At 37.7% G+C, this 26,275-nt stretch overlaps 2 protein-coding genes across 3 annotated transcripts in view; both read right to left on the reverse strand.

Moving 5' to 3' along the window:
* Positions 1 to 3,224: 3,224 nt before the first annotated feature.
* il17c (interleukin 17c) lies at positions 3,225 to 8,682 on the reverse strand. The gene is made up of 3 exons (XM_028451050.1): positions 8,624 to 8,682; positions 6,832 to 7,058; positions 3,225 to 3,958 (listed from the first exon to the last, which is right to left on the reverse strand). Exons 1-3 carry the CDS (start codon positions 8,645 to 8,647, stop codon positions 3,712 to 3,714), a joined length of 498 nt encoding a protein of 165 aa, XP_028306851.1. The 5' UTR covers positions 8,648 to 8,682; the 3' UTR covers positions 3,225 to 3,711.
* Positions 8,683 to 12,737: 4,055 nt separating this feature from the next.
* zc3h18 (zinc finger CCCH-type containing 18) overlaps positions 12,738 to 26,275 on the reverse strand; it is a 36,223-nt gene continuing 22,685 nt past the window's right edge. Inside the window, exons 11-20 of one of the 2 annotated variants that reach the window (XR_003674346.1) lie at positions 24,076 to 24,201; positions 23,856 to 23,948; positions 23,428 to 23,724; positions 19,066 to 19,182; positions 18,150 to 18,370; positions 15,465 to 15,670; positions 15,258 to 15,357; positions 14,470 to 14,566; positions 13,155 to 13,675; positions 12,738 to 13,030 (exon numbers count right to left, since the gene is read on the reverse strand). Coding sequence is in view for 1 of the 2 variants with exons in the window: in XM_028451008.1 (XP_028306809.1) it covers positions 13,453 to 13,675; positions 14,470 to 14,566; positions 15,258 to 15,357; positions 15,465 to 15,670; positions 18,150 to 18,370; positions 19,066 to 19,182; positions 23,428 to 23,724; positions 23,856 to 23,948; positions 24,076 to 24,201 (1,480 nt within the window). In the remaining variant the exon portion in view is untranslated. Of the gene's footprint in view, positions 13,676 to 14,469; positions 14,567 to 15,257; positions 15,358 to 15,464; positions 15,671 to 18,149; positions 18,371 to 19,065; positions 19,183 to 23,427; positions 23,725 to 23,855; positions 23,949 to 24,075; positions 24,202 to 26,275 lie in introns of both variants that reach the window. The other variant, XM_028451008.1, reaches the window with a different exon arrangement.

Raw genomic sequence — 26,275 nt, forward strand, 5'->3', positions numbered from 1 at the left:
CAAACTTTAGCTACCTTTGCCAATAAATATTCCTATATTTTTCCAAAATTTGTCAATTTTTGCAAGTTCTTTTTGACACTTATCCATTTTTTGGCCACTTTTCATCCAAATGAGGTAACTTTTGCCCAACAAATACCACTTGTTTCCTGTTTTTCTTCTACATTTGACCTTTTTTTGTTCCACATTTACCCTTTTTAACTATTGTTTGCCACATTTTCCCGCAGGGTGACTGCGGGTCCTTAAAAAGTGCATCGTAGCACCGTCTACGTAACATGTAAACACTTAGATCTGACTCAGAGGTATTTGGAAGTTGTTGACTAAGTTTCAGGTTGAACTCATACTGCATCGGGGAGATATTCGCTCCACACACACGCAGACATTTTTTGCTTTTCAACAGAGCACCAAGGATACAGAGCAGAGGCGGAGAACAAAGTTCAGCCAAAGTTTACAAACGTGCTCCCACCCGTTTGTGAATAATGGAGCTCAACAGCAGGTAAATCACTACAACATCCTAACATTGTTCTGTTTGGAGGAGACGAAACGTATCACTAGCCTCTCTGGTAGCTAGCCTGATGCTAGTGTGATTGAGTGCTTATGTTTGTGAGAGATACTTTTTTAAATTTTAGTTTTATCAGCTTAAGCAGGGTTTAAATGTGCTTTATATATAGACTTCACTTGTACACAATGGTGGTAATAGTTTAAAGCTAAAGCCAGGTCTGTAAAGTAGTGGGGCTGGATTAATTAGTCTTTTCCCACTCTGGAAGTGCGCATGCGCAATTTCCGGGGGTCATAGGTCAAGAGGTATAAAAATGTGAACACGACGCTGTTTGTGATATGCGCTGAGATTTTCTTCTGAGTGCAACACTCAGACTGCAGTCACTCACTTATACCGGCTTTCAACAAACAAGTTTAAATGAGTATTTGCGCTTTTATTTGGCCGGGCTATTGGACTCAAAAACTCCTTTCACTTTGTTCTTTTTCTTGTTGTTCTTCTAGTTGTTGTTTACACTAGTTAAAATTGCTACTCCTCTGTTATTCGTGAACAGATCGGGCTGATATTTAGTAGTTATAATCTATGGATGTGTACGCATCAACGATGAGAGCCTGATTTTTGATTTGTTTTTAATGGACGAGGAGTCCAAAATAATGTGCCTGGCGTAATCAACGGTTAGCTGAATGTATGAATAAAATTGATGAATATAAATTATATTGTTTAATATTATAAATAAACATACATTAATTGTAGCGACACTGAGATGATAAATACACAGAAGAACAGAATATACTGTATCGCTGAATCTGATCATTATTTTGGCCCTTTATCGTGTTCAGTACTGTACTTCATACCAGTGCAATATACCTAGAAAACTTTATGGAGCCTAAGCAGTGTAGCCAGGACCCATACATTTAACAAAACAACCTCCATTTACCAACTTTGACAAATTAAATTCATTAATTTATAGGTTTCATGGGATTTGTTCGTTGGTCGTTTATTTAAATAAAGTGTTTTCTGATTCTGATGAAGTGAAACAGCACTGATTAGCCAATTCATGTTAAACGTCAGGCAAAACCGAAAATTTCAGCTTTAGCTTTAGCAGCAAACTTAGTCTTTCTGACTTGGAGACTGATGCCACGTTTGCACAAAACATCTTTTAAAGCTAGGGTAGGTGATTTTCATGGTGAATGATCTGATAAAAAGCACTTTGACATTTGGTTTGCCCACAGGTTCCTGTCAATTTTAATTTCTGGGTTATTGTCCACTGATATTAAATGTGAGAATTGTGTTACAGTAAATATCATTTAGGACAATGTTGATATTTTTGTTCTCTTTCCACATTAATAAACACATTTGAAGAACGTTCTTGAACAACTTATTATTTTCATGTTTTCTTAATGTACATTATATTAACTGACATCCATGCCTTTAATTGTAAAATAATGTTTTCCCTTTGGTCTGTATTTCCATCGCAAATTTGGTCTTAAATTTTCTTTAAGGTGGTAATAAAAAGGTCTTAAAAATAACTTCTTCCTACCTGTAGTCACCCTGTGCCCATTAACGCTACCCTTTTCCATTACATACCACCTTGTTTCGCTTCATTTGCCCATTTTTTGGCCACTCTTGACTGCTTTTTGCCCATTTTAGTCACTTAACACTCTTTTCTTGTCACATTTTGGCCACTTTTGGCCAATTTTTGGTCACGTGTTACCATTTCTGCCTCCGATCTCGTCAAAAAACCCCAAAACATAGCGGACCAGACCGGCCCACTGTGGGTCGGTGCCCAGGCTGCCAGATAGCCAGTCCATCCCCGGTCCCTGGGCATCTGAAAGTATAGTGTGATATCAGCTATCAGGCTCCCCTCTCTGGAGCCAGCTTCCAGTTTAAAATATGGTTTAAAAATGTTGAACCTCCCACAGTGATGACCCAGGTTGGATTCAAACCAGTGACCCTCTGCTTCCATCACTCTCTAATTTTAATCTGTTTTTCATAACCACCTCACAGGAGAAACAGAATGGACAGAAGAAAGTATAACATGACATTTTGACTTTATTTCCAACTGAAAATTATTTGTAGCAGTATAACAACATGTCAGTTCATCAAAGCCTCACAGAATATGAAGCTTTCAAATCAAATGACAAAAAAAATGAAATGAACAAATATCTAGAAAATGACAGCTTTTCAAGCACCAACAACAGCTACTATTTTACAACATGGGACATTCTGTTATCCTACAGTAGACAAAGAGATGTGGATGTGTCTGTTACTCCCTGCGATCAGCTAATTCTATTCCACTACTGTGGATGTTAAAAAAAAACTCCTTAGAAAACAAATTACATCAACATTGAACTGTGAGTGCTACAATAATAAATTGTAAAATACTAAAGGTCCAGTTAATGTCACTGATGGATGGACTGCCATTTAATAATTGTAAATAAATTGATTTGAATAATTACACTATTACTATTATTATTATTATCATTATCATCACAATTTTTAAATAACTATTCAACATTTGTATAATATTAAGGCAAGGCAAATTTTTTTCTACTGCACATTTCATACACAAGGCAATTCAATGTGTTTTGCATGATTAAAAAACATTTAAATGTATAAAAATCAGCAGTAAAAACACTAAGAATCTCCCCCACAGTCATACGCAGTAGAGAAAAAGGAACGCCTTTAACTTGCATTTCAAATTGTTCACATTGGATGCTGACTTCCAATCTGCTGGCAGTTTGTTCCAGCTCTTTGTATTAAAATACAAAAATAATATTGAAACAGTAACAATTAAAAACTGAATTTGATTAAAATACATTTAAAAAAAATACAATGAAGAAAAATACTTTAGAAAAGAAGTTTGTAAATTAAGTGAAATGTAGCCTGTTTCATCATGGTAAAACCAAAACTGTGTGATATGTTATTATTAGGTTGTAAATTCACAGTTCCCTCAAACTGAGGACACTTGTCACTATTTTGGTGCCCCTCTGTTTATCATACATACTGGGATATTAAAGTTTCCTTTTTTTCTTAGAAAATGTCATACGTTTTACAAAAACAATGAATGATCTTTAACTTATTGCACTAAAAAAAAAAAAAGTGAATAAATATAAAGAATGACATCATAAGGTCATGATTTCATGTGGATTGTTAAATACCAGTGATGTTTGTGCAGCTCCATCCAGGCTCTAAGGCCCCTCAGTGGGCCTCAGGCTTTAAGACACCCTCTTAGGGTTGACGCAGGTGCAGGCCACGGCCACGTTCTCCGCGACAGGGGTCAGTCGGTAGGTCGAATTGTATTTGCAGGGCTCCCGCTTCAGAAAGATGCGGCTCTGATAGACAGCGACAGAGTTAAAGATATGGTTCTGGAACGGTCCGTCTTTGTTGAACTGGATGCAGCCGTCGCACAAACATTTGGCCTGCACGTAGGTGAAGGGGAAATGGTCGGCCATTTGTTTGCTCCTACAGAGGGCAGGAATCAGGGTTGGGGTCATTTACATTTTTCAATTATTTGTGTTCAATTACAACTCAATTATAATTATGGTGACCAACTGTTTTTCCAATTAAAATTAAACAGAGGTAAAAGCAATGGATTACAAGTTCTTACGTTACTGTCATTGAGTTGATTTTTTTGGGTACTTGTACTGTTTTTGAGTATATTTCTAAATCAGTCATTTTACTTGTATGGGGCACCAATTGTAAAGTTGAGCATTTTTATTTTATTTTTAATGTTCAGCAAGGGAATGTCATGTCGCCCCGTCGTGGCCTCATGTTATGAAACCTAATTCTTGACTTTTGTGTCTTGAAGATTTATGTGTCTGTGCTTGTGCATGAATATGTAATTTGTGTGTTTTTTTTTTCTTTCATGTTACTTTTGACCAGATTTACAGCAACAATTGTGAGATTTGTGATTTTTTTTCCTTGCAAAATGTAGTGTGTCAATGTGAAATCTAAACGTTAATTATAAATCTAAGTGTTAAATATCAAATCTAAATCTAAATGTTAAATATCAAATCTAGTAAATGTTAAATTGCAAATTCACCAGAATGAGCTTTTATTTTGGTACTTCTGGTAAAATTGCATATCAGCTAAATATTTAGTTTCACCTGTGACATTTAGATTTTACATTTAGATTTAGCATTTAGATTCAACACTGACATATGTTTACAAGAAAAGAAATACCACACATTTCACAAATATTGCTGTAAATCTGGTCAAAAGTAATAAAATAAAATCACATGTTTTTTAAACATTGTTGCTAAATGCTGCAAAAAGTTGCTGTTTATTTTAGTGTAACCAGGCGGTTAAAGTGTCGTAGTTTCCCACAGGTGTGGCGTACTGGGTTTGCGTTGTACTGAGATTGTATATGAGCATGCGCACTACCGGAAAATAAATTATTGCTAATTCCGCTGTGCTGACATTGTTCATTCAATTTAATCTCAAAATATAGTGTAATAATTCCTATCACTGAATATAACTTTGTTATAAATGCAATCCCTGCTGGTATAATTATGTTATTTAAAAGTACAGCAGGACAGAAACCAACATTATTACCCATTGATCCCACTAAAACTGAAATTGGTCAAATTGGCTTTTCTTCAACACGTAACCGTCGAATACGCTCTTTATTTCAAAAAGATGTTGTATCATCTCCTTATGTCGTATCTTATTGGAACTCATGTATAAATAACCTTAACTGGAAAACGATTTGGACTCTGCCAGCTAGATATATCATAAACAATAAGCTAAATAATTCACAGATTGTACCCTTCTAACACTTTTACAACATTTCAAACAAAGAAACTGATATAAATTGCTGTTTCTGTGAAGGACACCCTGAAGACATTCTTCATCTGTTTTGGTCCCGCGCCTTTTCCAACAAATTGTGGAATGACATCTGTAATCTGATCCCTGCTTGTATTGAACCTCACTTCTCCTTATGCATTGAACATGTATTGTGTGGCCATTTTGAATACCCATCTATGAGAAAGGAACAATTCTATATAATTCACCTTATTATACTTTTAGCTAAATGGCACATTCACAAGTGTCGATACAAAACAGAAACCACTGCTTTCTATTTTTGAAACTGAAGTCAAACAATATGTGAAAACCATCAAACACTCCACTTATAAGAAAGCCATCCAAACTTTTGATTTATGTGTTCTCTTGTATATTTTTGTATAATGTTTTACTCTGAAGCCGTGCCTCTGTATGTTTCCCCTGGCGGCTATAATTGCATTTTTTTGTACTGTTTTATATGTTTGAATAAAGTTTAAGGGGGAAATAAAAGAAATTGTTCATTCAATTTCAAAGTTAATATTCCAAAAAATTTTTGGCATAAAATGCACTTCACTGACAAATAACTTGCTAAAAATATTTAAAATGCATTATTACACTTATTAATACACAATATTAACATGAATTACAACTAAGATTATCATTATAATCTCAGTATGACAATTTGCGCATGGCAATTCCAGCACAGGTACAATAAGTGCATGACTGCTGCGTGCTCAGATTGTCTTACAATCTCAGTACGGTTACAAACTCAGTTAGAAGTGTGACGATATCTCGATACGCTAATATATAGTGATTTTTTTTCTTCTGCTTTTTCACTAAAATGTGCAGGTACGTCTTCACAGAAATGTTGTCAATGTTTATTGAAGGAACCAATATATTGTTTACTGGAATATTTCACTATAATGGTGTCACTGGTAAGAAAGACCCTATTTTTTGTTTACAAAAAGCACTATTGGAGATACTTATTCGTTTACATTGGCATGTTGACACTTATTTGCAGAAATGTTGCACTAAAATAGTGTCACTGTTCATAGGGCACTTTTTCAATTTACTGTCTTTCAGAGATATAAAATAAAAATTGTATTTTTTCACTTAATCTTTTTTTTTCTTGTTATGTCATAGATTATCGTAGATTGATTTCTGACCAATATATTGATAATCGCATTATCGTCATATCGTGAGATGATCGTTATCGTAAGCTTTGTATCGCGTATCGTATCGTGAGGCAGGTTCCCACCCCTAATCTCAGTACGTGATACCGTGTCTCATTAATAAAAGCAGTATTTTTTAATATTGTTAAAGATTAATAAAATATATATTTTGCTAGCACTCCAGCCTCAGTTCATATTTTTATTTTTTGCCAGACTTGCCTCGTGTGGTGATATTTAACAGAAAAACGGAACCCCTGCCTTTCCTTTACACCTCTGGTGATGACGTAATATTAGATTGCAGATTTGCGCGTGTCTGCTGCTCTACAGTGACGCAGTTTTTTTTAACAGAGTACACAAAGTGATAAAGGTAAGAAGACTCACTCGTAAATCCACGGAGACAAGGAGCGATTGCTGGTGCTGGTGTCCCTCGGGGACTGGGAGAACCATTCCACGGGGCAATGGCCGGGGTTGGGCGCCACCGGTGGCTCGTGCGGCTGCGGGTAGTGACTTCTGAACTTCTGATCCGCTTTGTTCTGGAGCTCCTTCTCTGAGAAACAGGGCTGAGCTGCGCATGCCCAGTGGAGGAGGAGCACGAGGATGGAGAGGATCTAAACACAGAGGGGAAAGTAATGGATTACAAGTACTCACGTTACTGGAACTGAGTTGCTTTGACTTTTTTCAGTATATTCCTGAATCAGTCATTTTACCTGTGCTTAAGTATGTTTTAAAAGAAGTAAAGTAATTAATTACATTTCTACACCCAACCGTTAGTGAGTAGATTTCATATTTATTTTTAGATGATCAAAGGACATTGTGAAACTACAAAAAATTAAATGACCAGACAACAATCAAATGCATTACATCATAGCCGACCAATCAGATTAAACGTAATGCATGGCGCCAAAACAATAATTTTCTCAGAGCATTTTTTCTATGTAACCCATATGACAAAGCATCTGTTATTGGTGTTTTTTTTTTGTTTTTTGTTTTTTTTTAAAAGAATTGTACATTTTGACAAACTTTTTTAAATATATATATACCGATGCCTTTGTGGAAAACAAATGTTCCTTTTTAAGTTTTTAGATGAGATATTTACTGTATGCAAGGGAACAGTGGCAAGATATTGTTACCAAAAATAGACGTGGAGGGTGAAAGTAACAAGTAACATTTACTCTGACTACTGTTTCATTGAGCTACTTTTCACTTGTACTTGAGTATTTTATGAACAACTTATGTGGAGGTAGATTTGTGTCTTTATTATTCAATCAAAAAACAACTTTTCAATCAAAAGAAAAAAAGTGTTCAAATGTAAAAAAAAAAATATTTGAGACACAAATAATTGAATTTCAATACTTTTTTTTTCTTTGATTGACATTTTTTATTTTGTGATTGAGTAATTGAGTCATGACAAAATGCACTACCCATAATAGGGCCCGAATGTAATAAAGATGACGTCAATAAAATAATATAAAACTTTTCAATCAAAAAAAAAAATTGTGAAATTTGTGATTTTTTTTTCTTCTCATAAAATATAATGTCAATGTTAAATAGAAATATAAATGTTGAATTTAAATATAAATGTTGAATTTAAATATAAATGTTGAATTTAAATATAAATGTTGAATTTAAATATAAATGTTAAAAGAAAATATTAAATATAAATGTTAAATGCTTAATCTAAACAGTGAGTTTGCATATTAGGTAAATATTTAGTTTTGCCCACATCATTTAGATGAAACATTTAGATTTAGATTTAACATTTATATTTAAATGTAACATTTTGATTTAACATTTTGATTTTTACTTAACATTTAACATTTAGGATTTGATTTAATATTTAGATATAAAATTAATATTTAACATTGACATATTTTTACGAGAAAAAAAAATTCACAAATATTGTTGTAAATCTGGTCAGAAGTACCATTTAGATTTAGATTTAAAATCAACATTTAGATTTAGCATTCAACATTTAGATTTAACATTGACATTATATTTTTTATGACAAAAAAAAAAAAAAAAAAAAAAAAATCACAAATTTCATAAGTGTTGCTGCAAATCTGTTCAAATATAAAGTTGCTTTTTTTATGTTTAGCATGCGCAATGGCGCTCACACACACACACATGCATTGGGGGCGGAGCCTGCACGCGGTCTCTCGCGGCGGTCACTCACCTGCTTGAGGTGCAACATGTCCATCAGGTCCCTTGTGTGTCTGTGACCTAAAGCGTGTGTCTGTGAGCCGTCGGTGTTTGTGTTGGTCTGCACTGCCATGAGTCCGACATGATTTATTTATAGTGCACCGGGGACACCCGGGGAAACCCGGCGGGATGAGGAAATGAAAACCTTCCTTTGTCACGAACTCATCCTCCGACGCGAGCCCATGGGCTTTCTCTGTTTACACCCACGTGCACTCCCGAAACCTGTCTGCTTTTTCACATTGCATCACTGTAACACGCTTGCATACTTATAATTAGGTTCCCTTTGAAGAAGAAAACAAAAAAACAAAACAGCAAGCCCCATGGAGCCTAGGAACAAATAAAGCTGCAGTTTGTTTGACAAATTCCAATTTAAAAACAGTTTATGTCATTTTAAAACAATGAACCAGGAGTTTTCAGTAAAATTGCAAAGAAGCTCTGAATTATATCCACTTATTTTAGAAGTGTGAATAGATGGTGTCATATAAGTTGTGCATGTTAAAATAAAGAGCAACTTTTTTGGCAACATTTAGCAACAAACCACGTTTAAAAAATGTATGTGATTTTTTTTTTTTTTTATGTTACTTTTGACCAGATTTACAGCAATATTTGTGAAATTTGTGATATTTTTTCCTCATAAAAATATAAGATCAATGTAAAATGTAAATGTTAAATATTACATCGATATATATATATGTTACATCTAAATTTTCCGTGTTAAATCTAAATGTCACGGGTAAAACTTAATATTTAGCTAATATGCTAAATCACCGCAATGACCTTTTGTTCTTGTACATGCGGTGAATTTGCATATTAGCTAAATATTTTGATTCACCCTTGACATTTAGATTGACAGGACTCAAATTTGCTGGAGATCATCTAGAAAAGTGTTCAATGGATTTTTGATAACTTTTACGGTGTTTGCAGGGCGGAGCCTGGAATTTTGGCCTAATTTTTTTCTTCTTTTATAAACGCTCTCATTTGCACATACAAAGTTGGATTTGCGTCAAATGTGACTCAGTTATTAAATTCCCGGCCCTAAACCAGCTCAATGTGGACGCACGGACATTGACGCGTTAGCGCCCCCTACAGACTGAAGACAATTTAATATTGGGAAAAAAATAAATAAAAAATGTTTGGAATTTAGCCAGAGATTGGCACCGGCAGACCCCCGCGACCCTGTTAAACGGGAATAAGCGGGTATGAAGATGGATGGATGGATGGATGTTTGGAATTTTTCACAAACTTTTGTCTTGGCCTCTCGATCAAAAAAGTCAATGAGACGCATGCTTTATTATTTATTGTGTGATTTTGTATCGAGATACTCTCCATTTTGTGTTCCTATAGGAAAATGGCCAAATCCTGAAAATCGTCAGCGCCAACTTTAACACACTCCTCCTCGAGCTACTATTACTACTACTACAACTCCAGCATTGTTGTTGGATGTGTTAGTACAACAACAAAAATCATAAATGTGTCTAGGTTTATATCTCAATATGACATTTCTGTCTAAACAAATCAATAATAATGCATTGGTAGTATAAAATTCACTGTTGTCTGGAGCGCATCGAAGGCGGTGCAGCAAAGGCAGCAAATCGATTGACAGGCTGGCTGAGGTGTGACGTCAGCTCGGACGGGTTGTTACCTGTATCCTGCTGCAGCAAGTGGCATCATGTCTAAACCAAACTAATGATCTGGTGCCCAGGGGGAAAAAAAGGAAAAGAAAGAAGAGGACTTGCACTATAATCCTATGTTGGTATTACTGCAACGTGTGAATGGGGATCAATAAAGGCTTATTTTATTCTTCTTTTAACGCTATTTGAACTCAGTGTTGAAGTTTAGATGTTTTGTTTAACAAAATCATTGTAGAAATGTTGAATCAGAATCAGAAATGTTTTAATGGCGATGTACAGTTTTAAGGACAGTACAAGGAATTTGTCTTGGTAGTTGGTGCACAAAACAAAAAAAACAAAAAAAAAATGAATAAAGTCGTGTTGAAAATAAATAAATAAATAAAAAAGTCATCTTTTTTACTTACTTCATCTTTCTTTTTATTTTGAAGGTCTGAATTGACTTTTTTTTATTGAAAAGGAAGCGAAAGTGTAAAATTGTTAAAAGGTTAAAAATGTGTAACCGAATTGTATTTTTATTGAGTAACAGGATTCTCATCTCATAGAGAAACCAACACATAAAGACTAAATGAGGTGGGAAAGTGACGTCTGTTATTACAAAGTGCTTCCTTGCGGTGCTTGTGCAACATCACATTATTGAATCATCATCATCAGCTGATATCAGCTCACGCATCCACTTAACAAAAACAGACTTGTGACATTAGTTCACGAACGTTGTGTTGTGTGTAACGCGTTATTGTCGGTGTTACTTGCTGTTGTTGAATGTAAAAGCGGTAAAAACACGTGTTCACCCACGTGTAGTTAGAATAAGTTCTGCAGCCATGATGCTCTTGCCCACGCTACGTTCGAGATGATCCAGACGATGCAGTTTTAATTGTCTACATTAAAGTTTTTTGTTTTTTTTACAGGCCCTTTTGTGATCCACGGTTTATCACAGAACTTTGAATTCCTTTTATATTTTACAACTGGACAATTTTCATCATACAGCATTTTAAATATATTTAAGAATTCTTTATAAGCTGTATTTCCCTCCTTTTCCTTACACATAGTATTCCAATTTTGCTTTAGTAGTTCATTCTTGAATTTATTGAGCATTTTCTGGGTTATGGTTCTTGTTCAGTTTCTCTTACATTTACTGCCACAGTTGTAGACCGTAAAAACTGTGAGATGGTCACTTATATCATTTATTAAGATTTCACATATTATAAATTCAGCTGTACCTCTGTTGCTACTTGCATTTAATGGGGCAATGTTAAAGTCTCCACAAATGAACACATCTTTGTGATTTACGTTAGAGAATAGTTCTTCCATACCTTTAGTGAAAGTATCCATTTTGGATCCCGGCGTTCTATATACACAACTAACAAGGACATTTTTCTTTCTTTCCTTGATAATCTACAATTATACATTCCATTACTTGCTCAATCATAGTCGTCATCTTTTCAACTTTAATAAAGTTCAGGTTTTTGTCAATATAAAGTGCCACTCCTCCTCCCTTTTTATCTGTTCTATATCTAAATGCACAAATTCATACCCATTCAGACCAAAATCTACACTTTTTTTTTCATTATCCAAGTTTCTGATGCTGCTATAATACTAAAAGGTTTTGCGAAATTATTTGAATATTCCTTTATGTGGTGAAATGTTACAAAAGGACTCCTACTGTTAATATAAATCATTGTTAATCTGTTACTTAATTTTCTGCTTGAAAGGTAAATTACTGCTGCTTGATTTACATTGTTTGATTTGTAATTGTTACACTAGAATTCTGTGGTGCATGTGTTGTTCATGTGCGCGTAACAGCCTCCGTGTGGCTGCTCTAAGTGTTGTTGCTGCTGCTGCTGAGGTGTGTGCACAGAGTGAGAGAAGCGCTGCAGTAATATGCTTTTAACAGAGCGTGTTATATTACTGTGACGTTGCTGTCGGACTAACGTTAGCTTGTTAGCTCCTCTGAGGGAGAGACTTTGGAAAGTTTGGAGGCAGGGCCTATTGTTCTAGCTCATCAACTTGTCTTTCCAGTATTTTAATTGTTTTGTCTTTTTCCACAATCATTTTTTTGAGTTCCCAAACTTCCTCCACTAGTTGACCAAGTACAGATTGTTGATTTGATTAAGACAGTGTAAGACGGTTTGTGTTTGTTTATTTTTGGCGTGTTACTACAACCTCCATTAATGCCTGTAAAACTGTAATAACGGCTCGAATCACGTCATTACAATACCTTTTGGGCAGAGCTGTGGTGCGTGCGCGCCCTATGTAAGGGAACCGTGGCAAGATTTGTTACCAAAAATAAACGTGAGCGGTGAAAGTAACTAGTAACTTTTACTTTGAGTACTATTTTATTGAGCTATTTTCACTTGTGCTTGAGTAATTTATGTACTGTATGACTTGTACTTGAGTACATTTTCAATCAAGTAACAGTACTTCTACTGGAGTAGGATGTATCAGACAAAGTGAAGAGTGTTCACATTATTAAAATAGTTTATTTAGAAGGCTTTTGTCACAAAAGCAGATGTCTGGTCTCTAAATGTCCTCGTCTGGGCTCTCGTACTCCAACTACAAATGTGACTCAAATAAAACATTAGTTTATCAAGTGAGAAGAGCTATAAAGTAAACAACATACAGGGGGAAAAAAATAAAAATAAAAAACAAAGCAACACTTCACATCGCAGTCGTCGATCATCACAGGCTGGAAAAAAGATCTGCTGGCATTTTTGTACACGATGCAGTAAAGCCTGACAGCAGAGGACAGGACACTGTGGGAACATGAGAGAGGACAGGTGCAGTGAGGTCCTATATTCCTATATCTAAAAAAAAAAAAAAAAAAAAGGTGATCTTTTACACAAATGGTTCAGTTTGTATAAATCTGGATATCCTTACATGAACAATGAGGAGGCCTCTGCTTTGTGAAATGTACACAACTGCTGCTCACCTGCAGCTGAATGCTGTCGTCCTGCTACCTGCTGACAGCCCTGGCTTTTACAGGCAGTGGAAGTTACACTCAGACACCTTTGAAGCAAACACAGCTCCAGATGTTTTACTGCTCCTTATCTACAAACAGCTTTTACAGCAACACGCTTTATTTTTACACACAGAGGGCACTGGGAGGCAATAAAGCAACCCACCCTCACAGTTCACTCCAGGTCACACAGCAGGGACCAACTATCAACTGTCCATGTTATTTGGTGGGAATCTTTGCTCGTTTCCTGGCAATGGCGTCTTCAACAGCCTTGAGCTGCTTCAGCAGCTCCTCGCGGCGGGACAGCGTGTTGCTGGGTTTTCCTGATCCTGATCCTGATCCTGATCCGGCCGCTGAGGCTGAGCCTGGAGCTGCTGGTTTACCAGACGGAGCCACAGGGAGTTTAGCAGTCGACTTAGAGGGCGGAGAGAGTGGGCGTTTCCTACGAGAAAACAAAAAGCTTTGAGGAATGTATTATACTTTGATACTGCCATATATGACATACTGTGTAGAACTTTAGGGAACCACTTTGAAGACCATTATTAATCATATTATTTAATTGCAAACAAAGGGCCGTACGATTGATAAACAAAGCAGGTTATTATCACCACACAACCATTATTTGCTAAATCAAAACTTATGAAATTTAAAGACATTGTTCATTTTTAAATAACACAGATAATTTTCAAAGCAAAAATATACTCTTCCAGAAAGCGTTGAAAATACTTCTCACTACAGACCAGCAAATACAGCCTAAAAGATCAATTAATGTTTATTTCACCAAATGCAAGATTAAAAGTAAAACGTTCTCGGGGTTAATTTGTAGAATAACGTTGATTAAAAAAAAAATTGAAAATATATAAAAAAAAAAAAACAAAAAAAAAAACAGCTCTATGTTTTAGATAGTTATGTGAAGCAGTAGAAATATGTTTATTTTATATACAACATTTAATTGTTTCATATATATATATATATATATATATATATAACATTATTTGACAAAAAACAATTCAAATATACTTAGTTGAATGCTTGCATTTCTTTTGTGTGTAAAATTTGAGAAAGGTACTACTTTATGTTGGGCATAGAAGAATTTTTGCTTCTGCCTGTTTCAGTCTTCTCATATATTTAAATTGTGATTTTATCCTTTTTTTTTATGAGACTGAAACAAACAAACTGAAACTGAATTTGTGAAGCAAAAACAGTGATGAACAGCGTTGAGAGGAAGGTACCAACCTTTCTCCCTGTGGGGGCAGTGGGCGGGGCCCCTGACCTCTGGGACGATCCATTCTTGGAGAGAGCGGGACTCGACCCGGCATCCTTTTATCACGGCCTGAAAACAATACCATAAAAAGATTCAGGAGAAGAGTTTTTACATTTATATCCACATTATTTCTCTAATTTCTGTCTTTATATCCGTTTTTCTCCAAATTAAAAAAAATTATTTGTTTTATTTATTACAACACGACAACAACACAAGCACGTGTGTTGGAGCTACTTTGGACGTGTCTGGAGCTGTTATTGTGCATCGTAGCTTCAATATTTACTCTTTGGGACTACTTCATTGTAGGGATGAATCGCTATATAAATCAAGTCCATTTACCAGATATCAGTAGAGAAAAAAAAGTCAATCAGATGTGCGTGACGATAAACAGATTAAAACAACAATGCGTCACTACTACCCTGTGAAGAAGGTAAAAAGGCTCTTACTTTTTGAGAAGCAGTTGCCGAGCACCCGTAAAAAATCGAAAGTTGCCCGACTAAACTTCAAACATGATACCTGACTTAGCATTTTACGTTCACCACAGGTTTAAACATGATGGAATCTGAGCTGCTCTTGTTGGGATTTTAAAAGCTTTTTCCAGAAGTTACCAACTCATAAAAACATTTCTAAAATACAAACATTGTTAAATTTTTGTCTTTCAACAGAATATTAAAAAATAGATGATCATATTTTATTTTCCATGACATCATTTTTTCCACTTTGTGTGTTAGTAAAGCTGCACTGTCCTCACTGTTCTCACCTCTGTCTGGGGAGAAAGCCATCCTCTTGCTTACGGGGGACACTGGCCGGTCTTTGTCTGAAGGCAGATACCTTTTCCTGCTGCCTTTGTCTCCCTGTTGCTGAAAAATAACAGATTTATTTATTTATTTTTTTTCTAAGAATTTAAGGAAAGAAAAATAAAACTACATGAAGTTTTGTGAGATTAAAAGCATTTAGAGAGGTTCACCTTGTTGAGGAGGGTGAGTTTGATGTCTTTGTGGGAACCTGAAGCTCCGTAGGTCCCCGGGGGGCCCATGGCGCCTGGCGGAGGGGGCCCTCCTCTACTTCCTGGCCCTGGTCTTGGCACGGGGTTGTTTCCTCTTGGCAAAGCACCAGGTGGGTCCATCTTCCTACGCTCATCCCTCAAAGGCTCGTCTTTCTTCACTGTCCTTTCTGTGGAAACAGAAACCAATGAAAAGATGTTATTGTGATCGATCACATTAATGATCATGTAAAACAGTTTATCATAATTTATTGCTGGGATTAAAGAAACATCACAGGTTGGTTTAAACCCTATTTATCAGACAAAACATACTTTGTTCATGTTAATAATCTCTCCTCAGTGCACGCCAGAGTTAATCATGGTGTTTCACAAGGTTCAGTTTTAGGAGCAATAATCTTTACATTATACAGTATATGATTCCGCTAGGTATTATCAGAGAAAATTAAAAAAAAATATTAAATTGCTCTGCTACACGACTCATCAGTTATTAAAACTCCAGGCTTGTCTTAACTCACTCAGTGCCATTGACGAGATAACTCGTCATTTCAAATCCAAACGCTCAGTGCCATTGACGAGATAACTCGTCATTTGTGTTTTTTCACAGGGATTAGTAGAAAACACCCTGGCGGAGGTCCCTCTTCAATATCTAAGCTGTGGGGTGATGTAGTGACCAACTGTGCCCTGAAGATGGCAGCAGTAGATGAGAGATTAACCACAGATGATACCATGAGCTGGGGAGGAGAAGCACGAATGAGTGAGATTATGGCGCTACGGTGTGATATTGTGACGTATCCAGCAGCTCACAGCTCCACATACTAACACAGAACATGTATGGACCTGAGTGGATTATTGATAATGTTGCGATGGTGAGATAAAGCCATCAACTAACCAGGCTAAACGGGTCATTGCTGCGTGTCGGGAGGAAGAGGAAGTTGCGTGTGTGCAGACTTATGGGAGAGAAACTTGGAAGAATGCCAAATACAGTAAGAAATCCATTCAACTCTGACATAGATAGCAAAATAATAATAATTTTGCTATCAAAAGCCCGGTCTCAGTGTTTTTTTTTTTTTTTTATATATAAGGAAACAATGTTCAGATGTTAGAGTTGTCACTAAAGCAAAAAATAGCTTTAAAGTCACTGACAGGGTTTTTTTTTTTTTTTACAACAAGCCTGTTTTCTCAGCTTTTTGCTCTGAAACTGAAGATTTGTGTAAAACTTGCTCTATTCAACAGCTGATTACAAAAGAACAAAAAGAGCCAGATACAGAAGATTTTTTTTTTATGAAAGTAGAGGCTTCAAGAGTCATAGCAGTTCAGTTCAGATAGTCATAGCAGAAAATATTCTGTGGGTCTTTAAAAATCAGTAAAAATGCTCAAAAACGGCTGGCACTGAGGGGGGTAGAAAATCTGAAAATGGCTGGCACTGAATGAGTTAAAGACATCACTTCCTGGATGAGCCGTAACTTTCTCCTTCTAAACCAGGATAAAACTGAAGTGATTTAATTTGGTCCAGAACACCTCAGAGATAAATTATCAGAGCAAATAGTGTCTCTGAATGGCATTACTCTGTCACCCAGCACCACAATAAAAAACGTAGGCATTATCTTTGACAGTGACTTATCTTTTAACTCTCATATTAAACAAATCACAAGGACAGCCTTCTTCCACCTCTGTAATATCTCTAAAATCAGGAATATCTTGGCCCAGATTGATGCTGAAAAACTAATCCATGCATGTGTTACATCTAAATTATATTATTGTAACTCCCTACTCCCCAATAACTCACTAAAAAGTCTCCAGTTAATTCAGAATGCGGCAGCCAGAATACTAACAGGTACTAACAGCAGAGAGCATATTTCACCAGTATTGGCTTCTCTTCATTGGCTTCCTGTAAAGTCTAGAATAGAGTTTAAAATCCACCAGTTAGCATACAAAGCTCTACATGATTAAGCCCCTGTATATCTTAAAGACCTTTTAGTGCCAAAGCATAAACCTAACCACTAGGAACAAAGCACTAAACCTAAAAATAGGAACAAAAAACTCAGATTATATAGTAGAACACCAACAATCAACCACCACCTCCTTATCGTGGGTGAAGAGTGGTGGAATTCTGATGCGGGTGATACCCAGACAGGTATGGTTATGGTTAAGGTGTAGCCTCATCTCCAACTTCTGACCCCTATAACACACCCACTCACGCATAGTTTCAACACCAAGTGTTTTCATGCAGGCAGACCTGCTAAAACTGTATCATGTTTCTCTGCAGTCTGAGCCATGTCCTTTTTCTTCTCTGTGTCAGGTGTCTTCAATCTGGAGCTGGCAGTTTGTGATCTGTGGTTCACGGGTCAACTAGTCAGGGACACACTGATGTTCTATCTCTCTGTTCTTCTCTTTCTGTCCACTGAACCCAACCAGTAGAAGCAGATGTGCTCCACCTCTGTGCCTGGTTCTGCTGGAGATTTATCCATGTTAAAAGCGAGTTTTCCTACCCCCACTGTCGCTGAATTAGAATTGTTAGGTTTTTTTCCATAACAATTTTATATTTTGTGAAAAGCAAATTACTTATTGTTGAAACTAGCCCTATATAAATAAAGTTGAATTGAATCAATTAACGTTAAATTTGTGCTTTGTTGCCATCAGTGTAGGTACCTTTTTTAGGATCCACCTTGTTCTTGTCCCTTCCATGTGGGGGCTTGTCCCGGACTGGCCCTCGCTCCTTCCGGGGCTGGTTTGGTGTTGGCGAGCGAGAGCTAGCAGAGGACACGGGACTGGCCAGGTCGGCGTACATGTCGTCAGAGTCGGCGCTGCGTACAGAGCTACTGCTGGACGAGGCCGACGATACGGACGACACACTGCTGACACTCAACGACCTGCAGAAGAAATGAGAGTTCACTCTTTGAATCGTGAGTGAGAGTCTGCCAATGACACAAGGATTATAAAATGTTGATTATAACAATTGTTACGTCCCCTGCTTATCTGTATGGCTGGAGCATTTCTGTGTGTGTATGCAAATGTTCCTGTGGGGCCTCAAGAGCAGGATTGGACCAAGCTGAAGTTGTAGACAAGTCACATGGTGACATCAAGACTATGTATGTATGTGTGTAAGTAAGTAGTGGATGTATGAACTACATACATATAGATAGATGTAGTTTATTACAGGGTTCCCACACTTTTTCCATAATAATTTTTCAATGCTTTTCTAAACTATTTTACCAAATTTCCATGACTTAGTTGTGAAACACTAAAATCTACTTCAGGTGAAAGGCAAAAAAAGAGAAAATATCAAAAGCAGTGACTCTTAAAACTATACAAAAAAAAATAATGCATTTTTCACTATCGCTTAGGATAAAAAAGTGAGGGAAGATTAGGGAACTCCAATATCAAGTTACATTACAACAATCAAACCATGAGCTCACAAAATGCAACAGGTGATCCAGAACAACAGGGGAAAAACTGTGTGAGTGTAAACTCCATAAAGACATGAAACCTAATCAATGTCAACAAATCCCATGAGTCGTTCAAGAAGAAACCAATCTGTCAAACAGCTGCATGAGTGTAGAAGTACCTGGACTTCCTGGATCCTGAGCGTGAACGTGATAGTGAATTGGACGAGGATCTGGACCTGGAGCTTGAACCAGTGTAACTGCTTCCACTTCCACTCAAACTCCCACTTAATGTTCGCCTGAGTGACATGGAAACGTGGGACAAATGTAGTCAATTGGGAGGAAATAGAACAACAAAAACACACCAAGGTGCCTAGCTGTAAGAGACTACCTTAATTTCTGGCGTATAGGATGCTAGTTTTTTCATTTAAAGTTGAGGGTGTGACCAACAGTCAGTTGCACACACTGTATGTGTCCAGTGAAAGCAGGTGTCAGGAGGCAGAATATTACTGACAGCCACCTCTACAGCGGGATGAATAAACTGTAACAGCCAATGAACATTACGATGAACTGAACGTTCAAAAAAGAGCTTCTGATGATATGGGGACAGAGAAAGCTCTCTCAGCTTTAATAACCCAGGACGGAGGCGCTGTGCTCCGTGTGAAGGACGTTGTCTGAGTGGAAGGAAATTGCGTGGGAGCGAGTGACAGCAGAAATCATACATCTGCTGAATATTTGTTTTTTTTTTCTATGCCTAAAATAAGATAGCGAATTGTTTAAATAAAAAGCAAATACCAATAATAAATTGACGCTTCTGGACCGGGGTGCGGTACTGGTTCGTACGCATTTCCGGTGGAAAGAGCAATAAGGTTTAAAATGTGAGATATCTAGTTTTCAATAGTAGGAAAAAATAAACGGAATAATATTACCTGTGAAATTATTTTGCTAGACTTCTATGGGTGCATTCACACATGCCTCTTTGCTCCGCACCATGCTTCGCTTCCTCGGATACCCCCAGTCTTTCTGCGATATGTGAAAGCACATTGAAACTCTGGTGCGGAACAAACAAGCAAATAATGGTCCTCTGAAAAATGTAGGTCGCGGTTCGGCTCAAGCAAAGCATGGTGAGGTCTTTAACTATGTGAGAAAGCAACCAGGACCAAGCATAGGACATAAACCGGTATAGACTGGGATCAAACCCTCAACCTCTCAATCAGAGGACAACCCCTCCCGTAACGGTAACAGACACGAGCGCACATTCACAACCCAGTGCTCCAGCAGCAACGCACGCACGCACGCACGCACGCACGCACGCACGCACGCACGCACGCACGCACGCACGCACGCACGCACGCACGCACGCACGCACGCACGCACGCACGCACGCACGCACGCACGCACGCACGCACGCACGCACGCACGCACGCACGCACACACACACACACACACACACACACACACACACACACACACACACACACACACACACACACACACACACACACACACACACACACACACACACACACACACACACACACACACACACACACACACACACCCGTTTGTCCATCAATCCATCCATTTTCAGAGTCGCTTTGTCACACACAAAAATGCGTCACATTTCCTCACTCTATTCCATATTTCTCCCACATCATTTATTTATTTCACTCATCTTTGTTTTCCCAAACTGTTCACATGATCAGCGATGGCTGCACATTTGACTGCTCTGTTTTATCTGCATATATATTCTCATATCTTCATACATTACACATCCTTACCGGTAAGTTACCGGTGACTTGACGGCTCTGAGCGTTGACAGCTGCATCAGCTGTGTTTATGTGTAGAGCATTAGCGCAAGTTGGGGCATCGTGTTATTGTGGGTTATTTTGAATTATTATGAGTGACTTTTCTGCGAATATTTTTTCGGATTTCCTTTGGAAAACATAGGAAGAGAGAAAATATAGGATGTGACAGCGAGACTGTCAGTAGTGACAGGGCAGTGCCACATCATCACGGCATTGGAGGTTGAAGTATTCTGTCCAATCGACGACCGACCGTTTTGCCTGCGTGACGTTGTTCAGAAAGTTTGGTGTGCTTGGCAAATAGAATGTGTGAATGCGTGAGTCCACGTGTGAAAGCACCCAATATGCTTGTTTCATTTTGTGTAATAGAGCTAAAAAGGAATTTTATGCGACGTTAAACTGTTAGTAATGGAATAAGCATAAAGACTGTAAAAAGTGCAATTTTTGCTGAAATGATTAGTTTATTAAACAAATGAATAGATTAATCGACAACTAAGAGAATTGTCGATTGCAGCCCTCGTGCAAAGAGAGGCATTAACTCAGCAAGTATTGCCTGACCTGCTTAATCCATTCACACGCAAGAACAACAAACAAACAGGTGCTAGAACTGGTTTCCTGGACAGTTGTCACCTTTTATTCATTCTGTCTACAGTTTCGCATACACATAAACCAAAACCCATTCACACACAGATGGATATTTCCTGCCTCTGTCACAACTGCACCAAAACAATACCCGAGAGGAAACAACTAGAGTGTAAATTTCCCTCGACCTCTCCACCTGCCCACGAGCAGTGTTTGGAGTTAGCCCCGGCTGACATACAATCTTAATATCACACACGAAAGAAGATACAAAGTATGTGTGTTAGGAGGCTCCAATTCTGCTAAATGTAAATGTGCCAGTTTTCCAGAGTCATCACAACTTCCCTGTAATTGTGTTCACACGCAAACAACCCCAAGAGTTATTATTTTTAATAACATAAACTCAATTAAAACTCATTCAATGTGCTTCACAGTCAACAAGTGAATGTGAAAGAGTTGTGCAACCAACAGGAATATTTAGTCAGACAGAAAATTGAGGCAGATTTCTGACAACAAAGAAGCTGTCTACGTCCACAAAGGTAGTAATGAGTCAGAAATCTTGCTCTTTGGTCCTCACAGTGGCCACGTTTACAAGGGAGCCTTAATTGCTCTTTAAAGCAGAATAAGAGTTAATTCCTCTTTAACCTGACCTTGTAAACACTTAATTCCAAATGCTAATTTAAATCTGAATTAAACTTAATTCAGAATAAGGTGGCTGGTTTATTCCATTTTTAACTCCAAATTAAATAATTCCTCTTTCTTGCAAACAGTTAACAACACTTAAAGCCGCTTTAAGTTAGTTCCAGTCGTTTTGCGCATGTGCGACTTGCGGTGTTGACAAGCTTGGTGACGACATAATCCAATATGGCGGCTCAGAATAGAGCTGACACAATTTAAAAAGAGCCTTAAAAGACATGGATATAATGAGAAGATGGATGGAGGCATATACATGCGGACATTAACACAGACACATGGACTTATCACACATGGACGGGTGATACTAAGACCTGGAGATGGAGTAATATCACCAAGTTTATCATTGTAACAGTTGTTAGATTTACTATCTTTACCAGGGAGAAAATATTTATTCCTATTGTTATTGTTTTCTGGAGTTGTACTGAGCTTTTTTTTTTATTTTTACTTGTGATTAAGTTCTATCTTTTTTCCGCTCCATGAACCAAAGTGTTATTGTTGAGCTGTTGCTTCAAAACTACAATCAAAATAAAGGTGAAAACAGTTATCATATGTGGTCTTATGTGTTATAGCCGACAATAAAATGTTTGTGTGTTTTTCCCGATAGACGTGATACGTCATGTTCACCCCCTGTCCAATCAGAGCCTTCCCAACCCCCAAACCTAAAGCGGAATAAACTAAAGCCGAATAAACCAGTTTTCCATGTAAACCTCAGTTCGGGATTTACTATTTTCGTGTAAACACGAAGCAGAACACTTTAATTCCGAATGATTTAATTCGGAATAACTAATTCCGAATTAAAAAACATAATGTAACTGTGGCCAGTAACAGAACAGTGAAGACAAATCTGTGTGCGTTTACAAAACAAAGGCTCCATTACCAAATGAGTCAGGTTACGGTCAATTAAATTGCGTCTGCACGCAAACAAATCGTGCACAAGTGTAAATATTAAAGCACAAATAAAATGTGAGACAATTTTTATTTCCTTCTATACCTGGTAACTTACAACAAATTATATATTTTTTAATTACTATAAAGCTGACAAATAACAGTCTCCAAATTTCAGACTGAAAACACTTGAACTTAATATCCAGTCCTTCGACTCAAACAAAATATCAAACTTCAGTCAACATGTAAAATGTATGTGAACTATGCTTATTTTTAGTAAAATGAAAGGCAGGTTGTTTTTAGATGGAAAGAATCATCTCTGTATGGTCAGCTGTGAGTCTGTTTCTGCTTTTGATCTGAATGGACTCTAATTTAAAGCAACGCAGCCTGCACAGAGCACCCAAAGGCTCAGGTGTGGACACAGTGTGTTATCCCTGGAGGAATGACGGAGTTGCCTTTGCAAAATGCAAAAATGGTGATAGTCGTAATATCGCAATTAATTTTCTGACAATAATCACACCAAAAAAATCTATAATCAGACATCCCTACTTGTAACTTAGCTTAAAAAGCCACGCTTACCTCTGTGGAGGATGCTGTTGTCGCTCTTTTCTTCTGCCTTCCCTCGGGTTGGCAGGCTTCCCCAGCTCTCTCGGTGGCATCAATTTTACTGCTCCAACACCAGCACCACCAGTAGCTCCACCAGCACCACCTGAGCTGCCTCCAGCCTCACGGGGGTTGATGGGAAGCTTGCCTCCCTCTATTATGGGCTTGGAGGGTCTTGGCCCTGGGGGCCCGCTGGGGGGCGGAGGGGTGGGTTTCTTCACGGGGGGCCTGTCTTTGCGAGCTGGTGGCATTGCACCCGGCTTCATTGGTACGCTGAGGAAGGGGAAAATATACTTATCTTTAAAGGTGTGTACAATACTTTTTGCTCTGGAATTTTCAAAAAAAAAAATACTTCAACAAATGTCAGAATATTTTGTAATAGGCAGAAAAGACTTCAGAGTTACCCTTTAGCTAATGCAGGAGGAGGATCAGGTTTGTTCTTAGCATTCCTCGGTGCAGCTGGACTTGGTGAAGGAGACGTGGAGAACGACCGAGATCTACCAAACGAGACCAAACAAGTCAACTTTTTTTTTTTTCAGGGTTTGTTGACGTAATTGGATTTTAGAAGAGGCACAAAGACAGACACAAAAATACACATAGGGAGGGACGCATACACTTAAGTACCTGGAGTGGCTGCCACTGAAAGAGCTGTGCTGTGACGAGTGGCTGGAGTAAGAGCTGAAGGAGGAGGAGCGGCTACGGGAGTGAGATGAACCCGAGCCGGTGTAAGATGAAGAGCGAGATGAAGACCTGCAACACAGACGGACAGCAGCATAGGCTCATTCAACAACACAGTGGATCTAAATCAGCTTTGAAGTCAGGGTTAAAGGGATACTCAAGCCAAATGACACAAACAGCTCGACTGAATAACTAATATATGTAACTTTTACTAATAGGAATAAGAGGTGAAATAGAAGATGCATATGCTATTGGGTGAGACATATTATTTGGACCATCATGCATTACTAACTTTCACTGTTGGCCCCGCCCCTCCTATAAAAGCTGGGAGGACAGAGGAGCCTATCACAGCCCTCAGTGAGCATTGATTGACAGCTCCAATGCGGAACTCTGTTGTGCATATTTTCCAAAAAAAAAAAAAACCTGAAAACCAATATTTTCTCAGAAAATTAAAGTTTTTGTCCTTTCTCTCCATTTCTCTCATGCAGACTTGGTCTTGGTTTTGCCATGGTGCATGCCAAATATGTGAACGTTGATTAGCTGAAATCTCCAAAACGGCGATGCCCACATGTAAAGGTATATTATGTGTTTTGACATAAATAATTCCGAAGACATTTCTGAAAGGAATTAGAAACAAAGTTTCCATTTTTCATCTTTACACCGATCATCTTATATACATCTTAGGTTCATTGTCTAGCAGTTGCAGTGTATCCTAATCTTTTGTTGTTTATAAAGTAAACTAAAATTATTGTTTGTACATCAAAAAATGTAGAAAAACCACCCATCCTTTATGTGAATCAGGGTGGTAGTGATACGCTACCATTTGCAGCAGGCAGAAAGGGAAACGATAGTCAAAATAAGTGAGCTATTTAGGTTCCTCTGTAAAATATTTACCTATAAATTAGCCAACAGCATAAATTCTGAGAGGGTTTGAAGATGACAACATGAACTTGTGTTAAGGCCAAGTTAAAGCTCAAAGATTAGTCAGTTATCTCTGGAATTGTAAAGAGCAATTGATTTTTCTGAGTGATATCATGTCACCAAATGGATGTTAATTTAGGTGGACACAGAAAATGCAAACCCAGATTAAGCCACCAGTGGAGAGGGATTCACTATCAACTAGCAAAGCGTAGTGTTTGCTAACAAGCTATTGTCAGCAAAAATCAAGAACGCAAAAAATGAAGATGCCTAGAGACTACGCTTTACACCAATCTGACCAGCTGTATCAGATCTGTAGCTGCAACAGTCATTCGCTGATAATAAAATACCCCCAGCCTGTGAGCCAGATAGCAAAATAATACGTGACATGTAGGAGGTAGCAGGGCACCTTTGGATGAGAGATCATCCGGGCTCAGCAGAGCTCAGAGGAAGAAAGGAAAGGCATTTATGAGACAGAAAATGGCGCTACGTACAGGGTTGACGTTCCCAGCAGCGCACACTCGACCAGACCATGTGTGGAACTCATGGATAATGTAGCGATGGTGAAATAAAACAATAAAAGAAAAAAAAAACGGGGAACGCGGTGACACTCAGTATGTTGGGGAGGAAGAGGAAGTTGCGTGTGTGCAGACTGACGGGAGAGAAAGTTGGAGGAACGCCAAAATACAGTAAGAAATGCATTCAACTCTGAACCAGGTAGCAAAATAATAATCATTTTGCCATCAAAAGCCCGGTCTCAGTGTTTTTTTTTTGTTTTATATAAGGAAACAATGTTCAGATGTTAGAGTTGTCACTAAAGCAAAAAAAAAAAATACCTTTAAAGTCACTGACAGGGTTTTTTTTTTTTTTTACAAAAAGGCTTTTTTCTCAGCTTTTTGCTCTGAAACTGAAGATTTGTGTAAAACTTGCTCTTTTCAACGGCTGATTACAAAAGAACGAAACGAGCCAGAAACGAATGTTTTTTTTGATGAAAGTAGAGGTGTCATGGGGCTAACCCAAGACTAGGGTGATGTATGCTGCACCCAGCTTCTACTCACAACTAAAGACATTTCTATTATTTTTAACATCATGCCGGCAGATAGAATGGTGTTCTTTTTAATGAGTTGAGTCTGTGTTGCCATACTTGCTTTTTGAACTTTTTCTTCCCTGTCAATGAGTGCAAAGTGGCACTTAGCATCAGCAACATAGCTGCTAACAAGATAAACTA

The sequence above is a fragment of the Gouania willdenowi genome, chromosome 6 (assembly GCF_900634775.1).
Source record: "Gouania willdenowi chromosome 6, fGouWil2.1, whole genome shotgun sequence".
Taxonomy (NCBI): domain Eukaryota; kingdom Metazoa; phylum Chordata; class Actinopteri; order Blenniiformes; family Gobiesocidae; genus Gouania; species Gouania willdenowi.